Source organism: Esox lucius, chromosome 18, assembly GCF_011004845.1.
Source record: "Esox lucius isolate fEsoLuc1 chromosome 18, fEsoLuc1.pri, whole genome shotgun sequence".
In the NCBI taxonomy this organism is placed as follows: Eukaryota; Metazoa; Chordata; class Actinopteri; order Esociformes; family Esocidae; genus Esox; species Esox lucius.
In genome coordinates, this window is record NC_047586.1 from 15,928,133 (window position 1) to 15,948,115 (window position 19,983).

At 43.0% G+C, this 19,983-nt stretch overlaps 1 protein-coding gene across 19 annotated transcripts in view; it reads left to right on the forward strand.

The window, feature by feature from the left end:
* Window positions 1-19,983, forward strand: part of LOC105017684 (neurexin-3b) — a 300,014-nt gene that overhangs the window by 208,725 nt on the left and 71,306 nt on the right. For all 19 annotated transcript variants that reach the window (XR_002198175.2, XR_002198177.2, XR_002198178.2 and 16 more), the window contains one exon: window positions 7,522-7,703. Coding sequence is in view for 14 of the 19 variants with exons in the window: in XM_034287715.1 (XP_034143606.1) it covers window positions 7,522-7,703 (182 nt within the window). In the remaining 5 variants the exon portion in view is untranslated. The remainder of the gene's footprint in view (window positions 1-7,521; window positions 7,704-19,983) is intronic.

A 19,983-nucleotide genomic window follows, 5' to 3' on the forward strand; every position in this document is an offset into this window, starting at 1 on the left:
TCTCCTTCATCGACTGCTTTCCTCCCCATCATCAGCCACAGAGCTTTGAGTTAGGGGTACATCTGACATCAGTGTCCACTCAACTGCAATAAAAACAATAAAGCCATTCTTAGTCTTTCGTATTGGAATTATTTGCATTTCATGTGGCGCCCATAAGCGTGCCACAAGTATGACAGGTAATGACAAGTTGTCAGCTGTTATTACACGTTATGACGTGTTTGTGTCATATCCTTGCATTTTCTTATTTATATGTTGCTGTTTGTGGAGGATGGTGGGTAATTCAAAATGTTCTGACTTATTGTTTTGTGCAATGTTGCAGGCCTTTCTTAATAACATTTCTGTTAGGTTTCTTGTTATACCATGCAGTGTCAAAATCTTCAGGCAAAATAATGTTCAATAAAATGACAACCCCGTTGTCATAATTCTTACTGTCATGTTAGAGATGTATTCAGCATCCAGTGGTGTTTACTGTCAAACATCTCACTGCTGTTGGATTGAGCACCAGGCTCATCGATGCCTGCCAAAATGGTTTAAGCCGGCAAATTAGCGGAATACATAAATCAATGCTAAACACTAAAATACTCCAGAAAAAGTGATCTAATTCTGCGCTAGACACGATTTGAAACACCGTATTAGTGTTTAGAAGCTTTAGCGGGAAGAAACATCAAAAGGGAAGGTACTGTTCTGCACTAAACAGAGCTCCAAGCACCAAAATAGTGTTTTCAACCTTTTCCAGTGTAGCTCCCAGACCTTGGCATGGTGTTGCACAAGACGGTGGTGTCACAACCCACTGTGTAATGTTTCAGAACACCTCAGGATGATGGGTTTCAATTCTCCAGTTAGGTCAAGGCTTCACCTCTGGAGGTTGTGTTTTAGTGCTACGAAGCACATTGTTTTAATAGTGCTCCATCTCTTCTCCTCTCTCCCTTCTCCTCCTTAGCGTCCTGCTCCTCTCTTCCCTAACTTCATCCTCCCCTCCTTCTCTCCTCCTCCGTTCTCTCATCTCCTATGCGCGGTGCGGGTGGCACTTCAAGCTGTTCCACGCTCTGATATATCACCCTCCATTGAAGGGTGATAAAAAGAGGAGAACTCCTCGATTAAGTAGCCTTTTTTTTTTTGTGCCACGCGCTGTTGTTGTTAGCATCCGAGCCTTTAGTGGTTTATTTCACACCATTACCATCTAATAATAATAATCTACTGGAGCGGTGAAGCTTCCGCTGTGATGTGCAGGCCTCTAACTGTGACTGTGATCATTAGGCCTTCAATATGGACCACTACGTTCAAAATACTTCCACCACCACTGATTATACAGACAGTGGAAATGATTGGAGGAGTTTGTTTTCCCCTCTGTAAAGTCTTTCGTCACATTACATTACACCCCATCAATCATTGCTGGGCCGATGTATCCTGTACAGGGCTGCTGACGGCGGCTGGCGGGACGCATCTCAGAGTGATGCTTTCGTAATTGGAGTTGTTATTTCTGGTTTTAGGGGGGTTAGCTTACGGGAGTGCCAGGGAAGGTATCCAATCATGTTTCCTTCCATTCCGAAAACATGAGCAACAATTGAAAATAAACAATGGGACGGTGAGAGGCCGTAGGAACCCTGATAAAGGCTGGAGATTGATTCTCTTGGTCATGCAGAACTGAAGAATGTGGAGGGGGCAGAACAGTGGACCTAATGATTTCCTATGTATTAAACATGGGACAGTGAAAGGCACAGTAAACCTCTTCTGAATGTGACTGAGGAGGTAATTACGGCCTCCTTTTCCCTTTAGGGACGGAGGTTTGACTATGCACTGTGGTCTCTTTCTCTGAAGATTGTTTGTGTGTGTGTGTGTGTGTGTGTGTGCATGTGTTCATTGCTGCGGTAAAATGTTGGACCACATCAAAACGTGTTTGCTCTGTTTTTGTGACACCCCAGGGAGCCAGCCAGGCTGAAACCCCCTGCGATAACGAGAGAAGACATAAAAGCACCCAAACTGAGAACACTGTGTGTGTGTGTGGTTGTGTGTCTCCCACCTACCCACTAAGTCCTCAAGAGGATTAGGTGGTGGGAATATCCCACTGCTTCAGTATGGGTGGTGGACATACTGTTCCCACTATGGGCGATGTACAACTGGCCTATGACATCCTGATGACAGATCGAAGTTGCCAAATCCACCCCCTCGAAATACTACGACCAGATTGAATGATACGGTAGGCCTAGCTCTTGAAGCCAATGTCGACGTTCTGCTGCTAACAGAACAGCCCCCTCCGCTGACAGCCCATCTGCCCACACGGGGCGCGAACCGCTGACCTCTGCTTCGCAACACTCGCAACCCCCTTCCTCCAGCGATCTAAGCCGTGTGGAGTGGAGGTGTTCATGGATCCTATTAGACTTGTTGAACCCACGTACTTCCCATCAAAACAGATATGCAGAAATACAAAAATACTAAAATGAAATGAAAAGCATTTGTTCAGAGTAGAAATGTGTTTAAAAGTTGAAATTATTACAAAAATTATTACAAAAGAAAAATGCATGATAATGTATTTCTGGGTTATATTTTCCTGGTACTGCTTCTTCCCAAAGACCTCTTAAATTTGGGCATTGATCTAAATATGTGTGTGTGTGTATATATATACACTCACCTAATGGATTATTAGGAACACCTGTTCAATTTCTCATTAATGCAATTATCTAATCAACCAATCACATGGCAGTAGCTTCAATGCATTTAGAAGTGTGGTCCTGGTCAAGACAATCTCCTGAACTCCAAACTGAATGTCAGAATGGGAAAGAAAGGTGATTTAAGCAATTTTGAGCGTGGCATGGTTGTTGGTGCCAGACGGGCCGGTCTGAGTATTTCACAATCTGCTCGGTTACTGAGATTTTCACGCACAACCATTTCTACGGTTTACAAAGAATGGTGTGAAAAGGGAAAAACATCCAGTATGCGGCAGTCCTGTGGGCGAAAATGCCTTGTTGATGCTAGAGGTCAGAGGAGAATGGGCCAACTGATTCAAGCTGATAGAAGAGCAACTTTGACTGAAATAACCACTCGTTACAACCGAGGTATGCAGCAAAGCATTTGTGAAGCCACAACACGCACAACCTTGAGGCGGATGGGCTACAACAGCAGAAGACCCTACCGGGTACCACTCATCTCCACTACAAACAAGAAAAAGAGGCTACAATTTGCATGAGATCACCAAAATTGGACAGTTGAAGACTGGAAGAATGTTGCCTGGTCTGATGACTCTCGATTTCTGTTGAGACATTCAGATGGTAGAGTCAGAATTTGGCGTAAACAGAAGGAGAACATGGATCCATCATGCCTTGTTACCACTGCTGGTGGTGGTGGTGTAATGGTGTGGGGGATGTTTTCTTGGCACACTTTAGGCCCCTTAGTGCCAATTGGGCAACGTTTAAATGCCACGGCCTACCTGAGCATTGTTTCTGACCATGTCCATCCCTTTATGACCACCATGTACCCATCCTCTGATGGCTACTTCCAGCAGGATAATGCACCATGTCACAAAGCTCGAATTATTTCAAATTTGTCTGGAGACATGCGTTGCCAGTCCATCACCTTTATCCTCAGCTTCTTTTGCAAGGCAGTGGTCGTCTTGGAGGTGTGATTGTGGTCGTTATCATGTTGGAAAACTGCCCTGCGGCCCAGTCTCCTAAGGGAGGGGATCATGCTCTGCTTCAGTATGTCACAGTACATGTTGGCATTCATTGTTCCCTCAATTAACTGTAGCTCCCCAGTGCCAGCAGCACTTATGCAGCCCCAGACTATGAAGCCTGTCCTGTTAAACCGCTGTATGGTCTTGGCCACCGTGCTGCAGCTCAGTTTCAGGGTCTTGGCAATCTTTTTATAGCCTAGGCCATCTTAATGTAGAGCAAAACATTTTTTTCAGATCCTCAGAGAGTTCTTTGCCATGAGGTGCCATGTAGAACTTCCAGTGACCAGTATGAGGGAGTGTGAGAGCAATAACACCAAATTTAACACACCTGCTCCCCATTTACACCTGAGACCTTTTAACACTCACGAGTCATATGACACTGGGGAGGGAAAATAGCTAATTGGGCCCAATTTGGACATTTCTACTTAGGGGTGTACTCACTTTTGTTGCCAGCAGTTCAGACATTAATGGCTGTGTGTTGAGTTATTTTGAGGTGACAGCAAATTTACACTGTTTACAAACTGTACACTCACTACTTTGCATTGTAGCAAAGTGTCATTTATTCAGTGTTGTTACATGAAAAGATATAATCAAATATTTACAAAAATGTGAGGGGTGTACTCACTTTTGTGAGATACTGTATATTTTTCCCAATAGCTGCAAATGTTAAGTGACTTAAGTTCTTCTGTGAAAAGGTATGCCAAAAAATATGTTGCATTTTCTGCTAGCTAGCATAATGGCAGTATTACTTTTCTCTAATAGTGAATATTGCAGGGCAAAGGGTTGAGCTCAGACAATCAACTGACATGAAAAGAGGAAGCTTTCTTTAACCTTACATAAAGAAATTAGGAAACTTTCAAGCCTATTTGAGTGTGCTCTTACAAGTCCCACAACAATACTATTCTCTGGTCTCTCTCTCTCTCGCTCCTTCCTTTCGTCTCTCCCTCTTTCTGTGTGCATTCTCTCTTCCTGAGTGAGTAGAGGCTTTTAGCCGAGGTAATTGTCTGTGTGTGAGTCAGTTATAGTGAGGTCGTTGTCTCAGACCTGCCAGACAAATCATTAGTTCTTCATTGCTGAGGCCAGATGATGCAGTAGAATCACCATCAGCAGATGAAAGCATCGTCTCGGCAACGCACTCTGTGCTGACTTATGCCGCTTTTGTCTAATTGCGTTTGCCCTGGCTGCCTAATTGTAAACACTTTTTTTTCCTAATTGGTCGATTGACCAATCAGATCAGCTCTAGACCAGAAGGAGGCTGGCTGTGTAAAAAAGGCTTTATGTTATCCAAGGACCATGTGCTCCTGTGCTTTTGTCTGACTTCGTCTTTATGATTTCCCAAAAAAAGTTACCCAGGATTTTGTCCTTCAAAAGGGTGTTGGAAAAAACTCCTTGCCAAATCAAATGTAGGTTTATGACACACGATGAAAATAGTGCATGGCCAGCCCATATACCTAGTATATATCTTTCATCCTGTGAGATTATTTGGGATTCTGTCTGATCTTTTTGACTAGGTTTGGTAAGTCTAAGCTAATACATTTTATTGTAAAAGGATCATGTTTGAATATTTACATGTTGTCTGTACCCATAGAGCTGAGTTGCCTATAATATAACTTCTACATTTTATAATCTGTAAAGTCTGCATGCTGTTGTGTTCATGTTGCCATAGTAGCTTTCTGTTTTCCTGTGGGGTTTTGACAAGTTTGTCAATCAGTGTGTGTGCTTGTGTATGTGTGTGTGTGATTGAACTTAAAGGGAATCTCTACAGTATGATAGTAAAAGGCGATGCGGTAACATTCAAATACATGGTGCTCCTGATCTGAAGCTGGCTGAACTCTTCTTACAGGAAGGAAGGCCTATCAGGGTTGACGTAGGCCAGATCCAGACTCACCTAGCTGGAGGCATGGAGCTAAGTATCTCACAGTCTCACAGGGTTTGGAATGGCTTGAAGTGTGTTCAGTGTGGAACTTCAATATCTAAGAGCTTAACAATGGTTTCTTATATCCATGCTTTATAGGTTGGGCTGTAACTTAGATGACATATTGGAGCAATAAGGCACAAGGGTAGAATATGACCAATATATTGCCCTACTCCAGAGCAGCCTTGCTTCTATAAACTGGTTACCAATGTAATTAGAACAGTAAAAATACATGGTTTGTCATGCCCATTGCCACAACGTATGGTTACAGAGTACAGTCAGGTTCTCCAATACAGAATACAGTCTGGTTCTCCAGTACAGAGTACAGTCTGGTTCTCCAGTACAGAGTACAGTCTGGTTCTCCAGTACAGAGTACAGTCATGTCCTCCAGTACATATTTTGTCAGGTTCTCCAGTACAGAGTACAATCAGGTTCTCCAGTACAGAATACAGTCAGGTTCTCCAGTACAGAGTTTGTCAGCTTCTCCAGTACAGAGTACAGTCAGGTTCTCCAGTACGGTGAATAGTCAGGTTCTCCAGTATGGAGTACGGTCACGTTTTCCAGTACATAGTAGGGAGAGATTTACTTTCTGGTCTTCACTGTGCCTGGTGCTTAGGGACGGTTACCTGGAGGCTGCTATTGCATCCTTGCTCTCTCCCCCTGTATCTCTTTCTCTCCCAATCCATATGTTCCCTAGTCTCCTGGGTCCACAGTGTACTCTACAGACCAGATTGTTTCAGAGAAAAGTCCTCTAGACAGCAGGCCATTCAGTAAGAGCAGACAGATGTTGGAGGTAAACGTCTTATGAAGGCTCCATTATACTTCATTAGCAATTTACCCCTCCAAGTCTGGGCTACTGGATTCACACTGTGGTGTGGTGGTGTGCTTAAAGTCAAACTGGTTGTGGACAGCTCCACACACACACACACACACACACACACACACACAGACAACACACAAACAACACACTGAGAGACAGCTCGGTCCACACAGTAGCTTTACCGTATCGATCTGATACTCGGCTGCTGAAAGCCTACTTCTCTTTGATGTCTTGATGATGTTTACTGAGAGAGCCAGCTGAGGCTGGGGATCCTAAACGTTTAATACTCCAGTCTTAAGGGGCTCTTTGTCAGTGTAAGGGTTGCCGTGCTGCTTATCCAGTGTTCCGCTGTCCGACAGCTTCCTGTGCAGCTCAAACCGGTGGTCGTCTGCTTTGCAACACTTGACTGCCCCCCTTGACAGTGTTCCCCAAAATGTACCGCTTAGATTCATCCACATTGGATTCATCCACCACTTGGATCCATCCACACTCAAGCTAAAGGGAGAGGTTACTGCACGTTCCTTGCTGTTATGTTGGCTTCGATTCAAAGTTATACACTGGTCTGTCCGGTAGCTACTTTCATACTCAATCTTCATTTGCCAAATTAAACTTGAGGAAGGTTCAGCCATTTTATTTTCTTCAGGCCCAGCCTTTGTTCTTTGGGTTACAGTCTTATGTTTAATACCTGAGGATTGGGAGACTTTTAATGGCCGCTGTGTCATATATACCCAAGCAGTGGCTATGGTATACATGCTGATTAAGAGCTGCTATACGTATGCAGCCCGGTAGCTGACGTCTCTGACCTAAGGTGGAAGTCTTTGCGAATGCAATTTAGAACTTGGAGGAGTTTGCCTTTGCGCCATTGGCTAGGTGGTTCGGGATTTAGTCATGGCCTTTATTCAAAATGAGGTGAATCCGGTGTGGAGGAATAAGGAGTTAAAGATATAGGCAATACCATTGAGCTAAGATGCTTATATTTGTCAATCTCATGACTTATCTTTCTATAATCACTCGCGCTTTTCTCACTTTTTCACTGACTGCACACATTTCTGCAGAATATAATGTTCGTCAGATAATAAAGTCTTGTTTTTCTCTCTCTCTCTCTCTCTCTCTGCACAGCTGGTACCACCTATATATTCGGTAAGGGCGGAGGTTTGATCACCTACACGTGGCCCAACAACGAGAGGCCTAGCACGCGTACGGACCGGCTGGCCGTGGGCTTCAGCACCACGATCCAGGACGGCATCCTGGTCCGCATCGACAGCGCCCCGCGGCTCGGGGACTACATCATGCTGCACATCGTAAGTCCTGTTTAAGCCTTCAGTTTCAACGGTCCGGTGTTCCAAAACCGGGGCCGCGGTACGGTAACTTTGCCGGTGGGCTTCCCAGGTTGTGTTCTCAGGGGCGCCAGCAGTCGGCACTGTCCGGCCAATCGATGCCGGACCCTTCGACACGGAGACTAGATCTGCGTGGCTGGACCTTCTCAGTTCTGCTGCTCCATGGACGCTTAGTAGTTCTTCCTTATATTTACATTCTTAAGGACAGTAGTCACACTAGTGTTCTTTCTCCAGTTCCTAGTTCAAGAGTCCAACATCGATTGGCGGATGCCGCCTCTGTTTGTGCTCAATTATTTGAGTCACTGCTAAAAGCCAGCAGTTGACCAACCAACCATCTAACATGGAGCCCCTCAAAGACCCAATAAGGTACCAAAAGGGGTTAACCCTTTAGTTATGTCGTTTCGCTACACCAACCAAAGAGTTGAAGATGACTTAGACAGGTCGTAGTACTAGGTCAAAAACCAAAATATCCACCGTTTTTGGATCCCCAGAAATGTCATGAGAAACGCTGTCCTCCTGTGATACCGGTCAGGTAGCGCCGTCGAAGCAGAGCACCACACTCTAACAGAGGCCTATCCATAATGCATAACCCAGCAAGTTCCTCCCTTGTTTTCTGTGTTTATGTCGCACACTTCTCTCAGAAGGACTTTCTGTCTAAACAATGCACCGACTCTAAACTCCCAGGCATAAATAGTTAATCAGGCACATCCATCTGTCGAGTGTGGAAACTCCGTGTCAATCAGCTGTGTGTCGCTACATTAACATAGGAGGTCCCTTGGTAAGTGTCTTACTTGGAAAGGCAACAGCTCAACCTGCTGATGCGGTGAGGAGAGGTTTGAGAAGGTGAAAGGAGGTGAGAGAGAGCTGAGGGTGCCAGTCACACAAACGGACTGAGAGTCATCCTCGTGTCGGTGGAGGCGTGGTGACGCATGGTGAATGTGTGTGAAGGGGGTTTGTGTGCGTGCGTGCGTGCGTGTGTGTATTTTTTGTGGCGGATCGTGTAAGTGGAGCCGCCTAAGAAGAGCGAATGTCTCTTACTGAGTGAGTGATTGACTGGTTCATCTTCAGTCTCGCTAGCAAGTGCTCAATTCTTATGATTATTCCTAGGAAGTTAGTAGATACTAGTAAGCCTATTACTGGCTAATAAGCTGTTAAAACGGCCAGTGGCAAAAGCAATACAGTTCATAGACGTTATGGTGGAGCTAAACTTAATAAGAAACATTAATCAGTTCAACACAATTCTCAGTGGAGTCTAGCAACTGCTGAAACGTGTAATGCCGTGGCGTAGTGGTTGAAGACAGTGCCTCTCATGTGGAATGACATTTATAAATTATTTCTGGTAGATTCCACGATTCTCTCGTCTTTTCACTTGATGAAAAAGTTAGTTATCGTCGCCTTTATTGATAGTTATTGTATACATTTCATTCACGAATGAAAGAAAAAGGTACGTTGTTTTGCCATGAAAGAAAAAAATAAGTTCTTATGACACAGATTTGACAGACTCGCTAGCAATTGCTCAATTTTCATGACTATTCCAATAAGTTAGTAGATACTGGTAAATATTACTGGCTAATACGCTGTTAAAACGTCCAGTGGCAAAGCAATACATAGACGATATTTGCGGTGGAGGTAAACTTAGTAAGAAACGTTAGTCAGTTTAACTGTATCAATGTCATTCACGAATGGCCTATTAACTATTAAAACGGCCAGTGGCAAAAGAGGATTTGTTTTTTTGAAGTTCCAAAATTGTATTAGTCACATACATTTTACAGCAGATGTTTCTGCTGGTGTTGCAAAAACTCTTGTGTCTCCCAAACAATGCAGTCCTTTAATAAATAGACCTGTAGTATAAGCAATTTAAATTGCGTATGTAAAATTGCTGTTAAGAAATTTTGAAAAATAAAGTAAACAGGGTGTATAATAAAACCACATGATGTGGGTCCTGTGTTCACAATGTTCTGTAAGTGGTACTGCACTGTTCTTTAAGTGTGTGTGTCTGTGTGTGTGTCTGTGTGTGTGTGTGTGTGTGTGTGTGTGTGAGAGAGAGAGAGAGAGAGAAAGAGAGGGGGTAGTAAACGTCTCTCATTTTAACTGGTTTAGTAATTGCAGAAACCTCGATAGGAAGGAAATCAAATGCATTTTTAATCAGATTTTTTATATCTCAAAGCTAAGCATCTCTCTCTAGCAAAGCTTCATATCAGTTGTAATTCATCTTCATGTCGTAAGTTACAAATGACTGAAATCCCACAAAGCAAGAGGCAAATTAATTCGTTTATTAGAGTACAGGAGATGTTTTGCAACTTGATGCTATGCAAAGTCACTACAAGCTCCTGTTTAGCACATACTCACGGTTATATTGCTGCTTGTTGTTTGAAATGTGCTCCCATGTAATGTACCTGGATGTAAACAATCCTTAACATTAGACCCACCAACGACAACTTTAAAACATCATGTGTACTGGGTTCTACCTGTCTTATCCAAAGGTTCTCGACGTTTCGTAAACAAGTCAATGTACCACCCTTGTAAGATGTCATGTATGTGTTGTTTTAACCTCAGCCCAGACCTAAGGAATCAGCGACAGCCCCGTACTACTCCAGACAAAGCCTACAATGAGCAACACAAAATCATTGTGCCCAGTTGAAATCCTTTACGATCTAGACAATGATTCAGAATGACGTATGTCAGGCTGTCACCGTCGTTAGCTCCTGAATCTGACAGTAAAGGTTAAGGATTACACTGTGACTGTACAGAAAACTTGTCTAACCAAAACACTCCAGACAGCCAGCCTCTTATGGATTGGTTTAGCCTTAAGATCATTAGCAGGTGGATGTTTCAGGTTCAGTGACGGGTGCGTTCCCGGGTGCGTTCCCATTCCCATTGCTTAAAAGTCATTAAAAGGTTTCAGTGGGACGGATACCATTGTAATGAGAGGGAAGAATGGGATCAGGCTATTGCTATCTGCTTTTTTTAATCACTGGAAACCTGGTGTCTGTTTGTTGCATCTTTGATTGCTGTAATCCTCTAATCTTTAAAGCATCTCTTTAAGTGAAGCTAAATGGTACCTTAGAAACAGACATGGTCTCATTGAAAGCACATATCCAGTTCAGTTCAGCCCGCTATCCATTCTTGTGGGTTTTTGCTAGCTACCACTGATGGAGTGGTCTAGTGTCTGCGGTAGTCTTTAACATGAGTCATTTTCTTCTTCTTTTTTTTTTATAATGAAAGGTTTTAATAATGGAAGATTATAAAGGTTATAATCAGGGATGTCACCAGACTTATGATGTCACTGGTCGTAATGAAAGTCAAGTTGTTTTAATTAAAGGTTGTTGTGATGGTTTTCATTATGGTTGTTATAATACAAGAGTGTTGTAACGGAAGGCTATTATAATGACAGATTGTTATAACAAGAGTAAATCTGCAAAGGCGTCGGCTACTTAATCAGTGGTCTTTCCATCTTTCTCTCCATCTCTCTCTCCCTCTCGTTGTCTCTTCCCATTCCTGTCTCTCTCCATCTTTGAACAACTGGCTCGAGGCTGCTCTTGGTAATCATGTAGCTGAAATGATGCTACTCAGGCCCCTCATGTTTCTCCTCATAATCAAATTCAGTGTTTATTTTCTGGATTTGAATGAGGCTTTCAGGATTGGCTGATATAGCTGGCTTTAAGGTGCTCATTATAGACTAAAGTTTTAGTCTTTTTGCCAGTTCACAAATTGATCTAGACCGTTTTAGGACTGCTAATGCCAAGCATGAAACACTGAGCATGGAGGCAAGGAGCTTACGATGGGCCCTTCATTAAACTTACATCACTATTGTTTTAGAACAACAAATATTAAATGTTAGCAATTTAATCATGGGTGATAAAAACGGTTTCCTAGCGAATGAAAAGCTGTTAGCGTATTGAATTGTATAATAATTGGGCACTGTACGGTAGGTCCTCCCTACTCTTAAATCCTAAACAAACTCCTGGCCAGGGGGCTGATGGGTTGGTTGTGACTCACACACCCTCACGCCAGGGAATGTACATAGCTGCAGGTGAAGCTTACCCAGGACATACGACCGAGGGGGGAGGGGGGGGAGGGTGAATTAGAGAAGGAGGGGAAAGAGGGTGAGGAGAGAAAACAGGGGAAAATATACCTCTGCACAAAATCCTTTTAGACATAGTCTAAAAATGTCTCTGTCTGAAGAAGGGAAAATATATACATTTCTCTGCGCAGGAATTCTGTGCTGCGGCCTAAATCTACAGTAATAAAGCCTGGAAGACAGAACGACATCTATTTGCCCTTGTGCTGCTGTCCGACACACCGTCTCCATGCCGACTGCATGCACCAAAAGACACGTCCCTCAGCACCTGGCTGAGATGTGACTGGCAGGTCTTCTGAATACTCTCTCTCTGAGACGTCTGACACTTCGCCGTGTCTCCCTCCTACCCAGGCATGGAGCCTTAAGATCCAGCAGACATTACCAGTCAATCAAACAGGCTTTTTAATGTTGCGATTGCACAATGAATTCCATCACCCTCTGGAGCCTCTCCCAGTTTAATTCAGAACGAGGGGGGGGAAAAAGTTGTAGGTAATTGAAAAGCCCAATCCAGACAGGGAAAACACAAAGCGTGTGTCCCAAATGGCACGCCGTTCCCTGCGTAGGGCACTTTTCACAGGGCCCTGTGTTGGCAATAGAGTGCCATTTTGGACGGCAACAGAGAGACCTCCAGAGAGATGAGATGAGGTGCGGTCCAAGTCTGGCAGCAAAGGTGGCTAAATATTAAATTGCATTCCTGACCACAATGAATCTATCTTTCTTCTCTTTGACCAAAATTCACCGTGATGTCATAGCAGGGGCTAAGCTATATAGCGAAAGGTGCATCTGTTGAATTACCACTTACGGCATGTGTTTGTGTGTGTGCGTACACGACTTAGTGGCTGTAGACAGGGTCAAAAGCATCCGGTCAGTCTGTGATCACATGACACATGACCTAAAATGATGAAGAACGTGCAGAACCTCTTCAAACTCATAGGTTGCTGACTGACAGTGTCTGATGCATTACTTTGTACGGTTCTTTAGAGGCTTCTGGGGTCAGCCCAGAACTCAAGGATGAAGAAAACAAAACATGTTTGTGATTTCCTCTAACTCAGTGGAACAGTAGATCAGCATTGCCCATTTTTAGAACTCTCGATCCAGATAACGTCTCTGGAATATCACTCTGCCTGTTTCCGCTCGTCTTTTTTCATTTCCTGTTTTATTTTCTCTGAGGAAATATGGAGAGGTGACAATTCAAACTGTAATTGTATATGAAAGATATCAGGGCATGATCCATGTTTTCTTGACCTGAAATAATCTTTAAAGTGCACATGAGTAATGGTATTCTAATGACAGTATCAGATCCTCACACTCTTGACATTTGGGTGTCAGGAAATGCTTTAATGATAGCGATGTAATGATCAGAACCAATTGATTTACTATTGAGAAGGCCTAAAAAAATTTGATGTAGGAGTAATACCAGCTAAATGTCAGTCATATATTGACTGGAGGCCTGCAGTGTTCTATTCTATTGGCTGAGATAATTAGAGTGACACACCCCCTTATTGACAGTAGAATATTCTGGAAGCAGTACAGGGGACTTGGGCACGGGGCTGATCAATAATTGATAATGTTCTGTCTCTCTCCCTGGCATCTTCCTGAATCAGTCCCACAGTGCCCAGTTGTCTTGACACTATCGCTGCAGACCTCCTGCGGTCCTTGTCTCTCTCCTACACACACACACACACACACAGACACACACACACACAGGAAGTAATAACTGATTAAGTTTTACATACAGCAACATAATTACAGTGTACCCTCCTGGCTCTGTCCCCAGTCCTATGTATCACTGTCCCCTTGATGTATATTTCATGGCCAAGATAAACAATGCAAGAGGAACTCGAGCAATGTCTTTTTTTCCTTCTGCTCTTTGACGGTTCCTCCCTCTGGGGGACAAAGGGTTGTGTCCTATAGCATCTCTCTGGCTATGCTGGAGTTCCCATATGCTACTGAATACAGAGCAGATAGGGAGGGGATAATGGAAGGGAGATTTGGACCTGGAGAAGAAGATGTGGAGAGAGAAATTAGAAGAGAGAAATATTTGTAATCTCGAGCACGATCAGTGAATATCAGGATTGGGGTCAATTCCATTTAAATATCAGTCCTTTCAGGAAGTTCAATGACATTGCTGTTATCTACAGTGCTTTTCAGTCAGGAACAGGGCAAAAAGACTGATGTTTCACTCAGTCAGCACTGGGATTCGAACCAGCAACATTTCAGTGACTGGCCCGACACTCAAACCACATCCTGTTTAAGGACGGCAGATATCAAGTAGTATTTCCCTTCTTGAAGCCAGGAATTCACACGCTTGACTACTGACAGGTCAGCCCAGCTGATTGGTCATCAGCTCTATAATGTTCAGGTTAGCTGTTGTGAATCGCAGAAGCTCCGACAGTCATCACACAGCAAGGTTAAACTGACAGACGGAATGTCCGTTTCTCCCTGCCGATCAAAACCCAAAATTGCGGTTTGAGAAAGACGCCAGGCTGGCGGCCATTTTCTAATTTCCTCTCTGTACGTTGTCAGACCGTTAGTTAGTGTGATTGATGAGATAGATGCCCGCTCTGACGAGAGGAGTAATGAAAGATCACAGGGCTCACGGATCGATAGTGCAGGCGGCGTATCTCAGACACAAGGCTAGGCGCCGTCTCCCTGCCAGAGACACCCCTAAATCCCTCCGCAGGTCTAACTCGGTCTTTGTCGCCACTGCAGCAACGTGCAGCGCTACTTTCTTTGCTGTTGTCTGTTCTCACCTGGGATTCCGCCGCCGACACTGCTGTTCGAGTCGCAGATATCAGGCTGCAAAAGAAAAAAAAAAAGAGAGCTGGGCACATTTAGCCAAAGTGAAGCTTCTTGGATTATCGACAAGAAAGGAGTGATGAATTGCAAGTTGCTCAAGTGATAAACTTCAACATTAGAAAATAAATCTACTGGAAAGAAGAAAAATCTATGTGCTAGCTGCTTTCCATTTCAGCAGCAGAGCGATTGAGAGGGAGAAGGGGGAGGGGGAGGAGAGAAAAGCAGGAGAAAGCGATCAGGCCTCCATGGTCTAGAATATATTCAGTGAGGTTTAGGCACATGCTGGCAAAAGCAGCAAGAAGTTTCTTTCTCATGTTGACAGAAAGAGAGAAGATCAAAGAGAAAAGTACAAATCCATCTGTAGCAGGCCGAGCAAAAATGTGTCTGTCTCTCCATCCCTCTTCCCTGTTTTCCCCCCTTCTTTCTCCCCCTCCCTCTGTACCTCCTCTCTCTCGTGTATTTTGACTTAGCGTATAGCCCATATCAGCTGTATACGTGTATGTTTGCCTGATGCATAAGACTGAATAATTTACCAAATAAAAAATACATACATATGTATTATACATCATTCATATTCGTAATTCCAAAATGGCTTATGTAGTAACTCTTGTGAGATTGACAAAAATATATATTGGATTGATGATTGAACTATGGTTTGGGCCAGTTGTTATGTAAGGGTCAGCATGTTGTTCTTAAGAGCTTATGTGTTCTATAGAGACAGTTTTTGCCTTATTATTACGTATCACACAGTTAACTTCAAGTAAAGAACTACCAATGTCATGATGAATTCACTGGTTGTTGGATGTATTTCTTCATCCTCAGCTAATTTGTCGAACAATTTCCCCAGCTATCGTGGAATGACAGCAGTGCATTATTTAGTGAGTTCCAAAGATTCTTGCCATTTGGAATTTCTAACACTGTTAGTGTAGAATGAATGCTGTTTTTGTGACGTTCTGGTTAGCGAACGGCAGTTTACAATGACTGGCGCGACCTCTAGGCTATAAACAGTATTGACAGTTGACTGATGGTTTACTTATAGATGTGATGGGGCTTGCCCTGTTTATCCTGAAGAGACACATCACTCCAAGACGGAGGTTAATGAACTCTGTCTTCATTCATACTGAGAGGAAGGGAGGAGAGAGGCTGAGAGGAGGGAGAGAGCGTGAGGAGGGAGAACGGGAGGAGGGAGAGGAAGAGAGAGAGAGGAAGGGAGCGCTAGATAATGAGAGCGATTGGCAAAAAAACGGACAATGTATACACCCTGAAGACCCTAATTGACAAAGAAGTTCAAATAAAAGCAAGGTCTTACATGAGAAGGTGTCAAGGTCCTTCTCAGGCTTCTCGTGATTTGTTGATTTCAAAAAAAGCTTTTGACTTAATTAGTCAATTGGGGAGGGGGTGGGAATGAAACATTACAAAGTCAGGGTACATAAACACTTAGCTTGCATGTATGATTGGCAGTGGAATGGGGTGAGACAGGGATGCAGCTTGAGCCCCGCTGTTTTCAAAATGTCTACAGCCTACATTTATTGGCAAAGGCGTTACGAAAGTCTGACGCTCCCTGCCTCGCTCTACTGGACTAATGTTGCAGATGAAATCAAATGTTACAGATCTGTTGATTCTATCTCCAACCAGGGAGGACCTACAGCAGCACCTAAGTTTCTGACAGTGAATTACACCTAGACAGCGATACCCTAGAACCAACTGATATTTACACATACAGTATCTTCAACAAGGCAGAAAATGACCCGAGAGAAAAGGCAAGAAGGGCATTCTATGTCATCAGTCATTTCATAAAAAAGTGATCCTAGTCAGGATTCAGTTATGGAACTAAATTATGACAATACAAAAAGAGAACTGTTTGACACACTGGTAAGATTACTCAGCAAAATACAAAGCTACCTTGCCCTAAATTGAGAGTCCACAGCTGCGGAATAACTGGCCTCTGTGACTGACCCAAAGAAAACTATTTAAGAAAACTATATATTGACAGTGTGCATGGCCTTGCTATTGAGAGGCAGATTTGGTTGTCGAAGAAGTCAGGCACTTCCTAACCTCCCAAATGTGTGACCACATAAGAGATATTTTAATCAGATCATACAGACCCACAAATAATTAGAAAATAGAGAGAGGAGGATGGAAATAGACATAAAGAGAGCGCTCCTACACTTGGTCACTGACCCCTTGTCCACTTTCTTTTACACTACTTCCTTATTCACTAATCCCCTTGGCTCTGACCCTATAGACCTCTCTTCTTCTCAAGCAGCCATGACACCACGAGTCAGCGTTATGTAAACTTGACAGATGTTATAATGTCCAACATTGATAAAGACATGGCTCTGAAAGCTTCTGACTCTTCTTCAGTCTGTCCTCCAGAGTGGACAGACTTCACAGAGAACCTTTTGATTCAACTCTTTGATGGAACGCACTGAGATATGAGGAAAACCATGATTAATTTATTGCCCATAATCTTTTATTCATTTATATAGGACTGAAGAGCATTGCGGTCTGTCAGATGAGCCAGAGGATTGGAGTAGTCAGGTGGTGCTTTGACTTTTACCTTCATTTCTCATGGTCATCACTTTGATGGTCCAGAAGGACATGCTTGGGTTTGAGATCAGAACAGGTGGGTTGTGTGATGTGTTGGCTTATATACGTTACTATGGTATGTGTGGCTCATTTCTACATGTTGTGTCAACTATAATCCATTCTACAAATCAAATTATGGATGTATTTACTTGAGCAATTCTACTGAAGGCATGATTGTAAAAAAGCCATATCTAGCACTCCAGAGTCACGAGTCGCAGCTTCCCCTCCAGAGAACAAAAAGTATTATCAAATTGAAGATAAATACATGATCTCTTGACGAAACGTTACATATAATGCTTTATAACTTTTAGGATTGTTAAACCTTTAGATATGTCATATTTAAACCTAGAAACAAAATACTTCTGGTCTTTGCTCACTTGGATTATTACAATATCTCCCAAAACAAACTTTGAAATCACAATAGAGCTTTATATTACAAGAGAATTTCAATTTGTACACATTTAGATAGATACATCATTTCTACATATACATATTTAGACTAAAATGTGTCTAGTTAATTAGCACCCCAGTCAACTCTAGCTAGGTTTGTGTGGCTTTGATATTCGTCAGGAGCTTAATCACTTGTAACATCAACACATGAAAGTAGGTACGTTCAAAGCATTACAGTAGGTACGTTCAAAGCATTACAGTAGGTACGTTCAAAGCATTACAGTAGGTACATTCAAAGCATTACAGTAGGTATGTTCAAAGCATTACAGTAGGTACGTTCAAAGCATTACAGTAGGTATGTTCAAAGCATTACAGTAGGTACATTCAAAGCATTACAGTAGGTATGTTCAAAGCATTACAGTAGGTACATTCAAAGCATTACAGTAGGTACATTCCAAGTATTACAGTAGGTACATTCAAAGCATTACAGTAGGTATGTTCAAAGCATCCCAGCAAAACCAGCCAGCCAAGCCAGCTAGCTTAGACAATACAAACAATAACAATTTAGTTACAAATCTTCCTCACCCAGAGCAACCCTGGAAAAGAAGGACCTATACGTTCACATCTTTGCTGAAGGAAAGACTTTATGAATCCAAAATCACGGGCTGTCTGCCTGGCTTCACTGCAAACACATAGTCATCACAATGCCAATAATACACACTGACACTGATCTTAAATCCGACAAAAAAACTGTTTCGTTTCTTTATCAGTTCACTATTATTACGTGTGTAAAAGAAATTATAAAAAAAATACAGGGGACACGACCATTATGTCCTCAGTGGAAGAATAGGCCTGGATTGAATGAAGAGCTTTTGAGTAATCTTTAAAAAGCTGTTCATCATTTCTCTTGGACGAGATGCATATCCTACATTAACCCTGACCCACATGACCTAGCTTTTTCTCTCTCCCTAATTCTCTCTCTGTGTCGTTCTCTGTCTCCATCTCTTTATGTCTGTCTTTTTTTTTATCCCTTTCTCTCATTATAACACAAGTTTCAAAACAATCATTCCCTTTTGAAGGTTATATTATAAGCTATGTACAGTGTTAAAAAAATAGGCAAATAGTTACTCAGTTCCCTCATGGCATGTTCCATGAATAGTACTAGTTTTTGGAATGCACCCATTTCCTAGATTAATATCTGACCCTAGGTCTCCATGATCTTATTATTAATTTGGCAGTGAATATAGTAGCCTAATGTTTATGAAAAGATTAGGTTTGGTATTTTTAGCAGATTTCTTCATTCTTGAACTGCTTTGACCTCAGCAAATTAGCTATTTTCCAACAGGCATTTGCCTGAACTGCAATTAAAGTAATACAACGGGAGTAGGACCCGAGGATGACTCGTTAGGCGACATATGTCTCTGCATGAGAACCCATTCCAGGGATGCCCTCAGAGCACACGGGTGGACACTGGGTAAAGGGTTATTCTCTCCAAGTTAGAACCATTTCCAGAGGATTCTAGCTAGAACCCTTTCATGTAGGCTTCAAAGAACTTCCTTTCTGCCTTTAAAATTCAATTCTTCATTAAGAATACCTAACATATATCACCAGGCAATTTTGTGAGTAGTTCTATCTGAAGTCAATGGTGCTAGCAAACCCCTGATAGATAGGCCTCATAAGACCCACAAAGTGATGGGTCATTTTTATTGCAATCCAGTAAGTTATTAGGTGGAACTGGTAATCACATGACACCCCCATTGAAAATGCCTTCCAGGGTGGGGAGAAATGGCTACCGAGATTGCGAATATAATAGATTGTAAACAGGGTTGTTTGATCCTTGACTGTTTATGTTCTGGTTGCCAGCTATCACGGGTCAGACATAAAAGTACATTTTACTGTTCTAATTACATTTGTAATAGCAATAAAGCGCTTCAGAGTTGTGCGGTGTGTGGTTGTAACGAGGTAAGCCACAGGGAAACAACACAGGACAGGTGTTTAAGGCCCTAGAGGATGTTTTATTAAGGGAAGAGGCAGAGGAGGAGAAGGAAATCTCAAATGCACACAAAATGCTCTCCTGGGGTGGCGGTATAATTTCTGGGGCTGTCTCCCCACGGTGGTTTGGAAGAAATTGGTGCGGGCGGTTGTTGCTTCGACAGCCAGTCCACCCCTTTTCTCTTGGCTTTCTTTTCTCTCCTGCCCTGATCATTGCATCGTTGGGGCAGAGCAGCTTTGAGGGCAGCGAGGGCTTTGCACATCTTGTTTTTCAGCTCCTCTCTTGAGCTTCTCCTTAAGGAGCCCTCCCCTTAACAAGGTCCCAATGGGAGGCGTCAGTGCGGAGGCGGGGCTGGGCCTGCCCCCAGGAACATTCCGGGAGCCGCCAGCTTT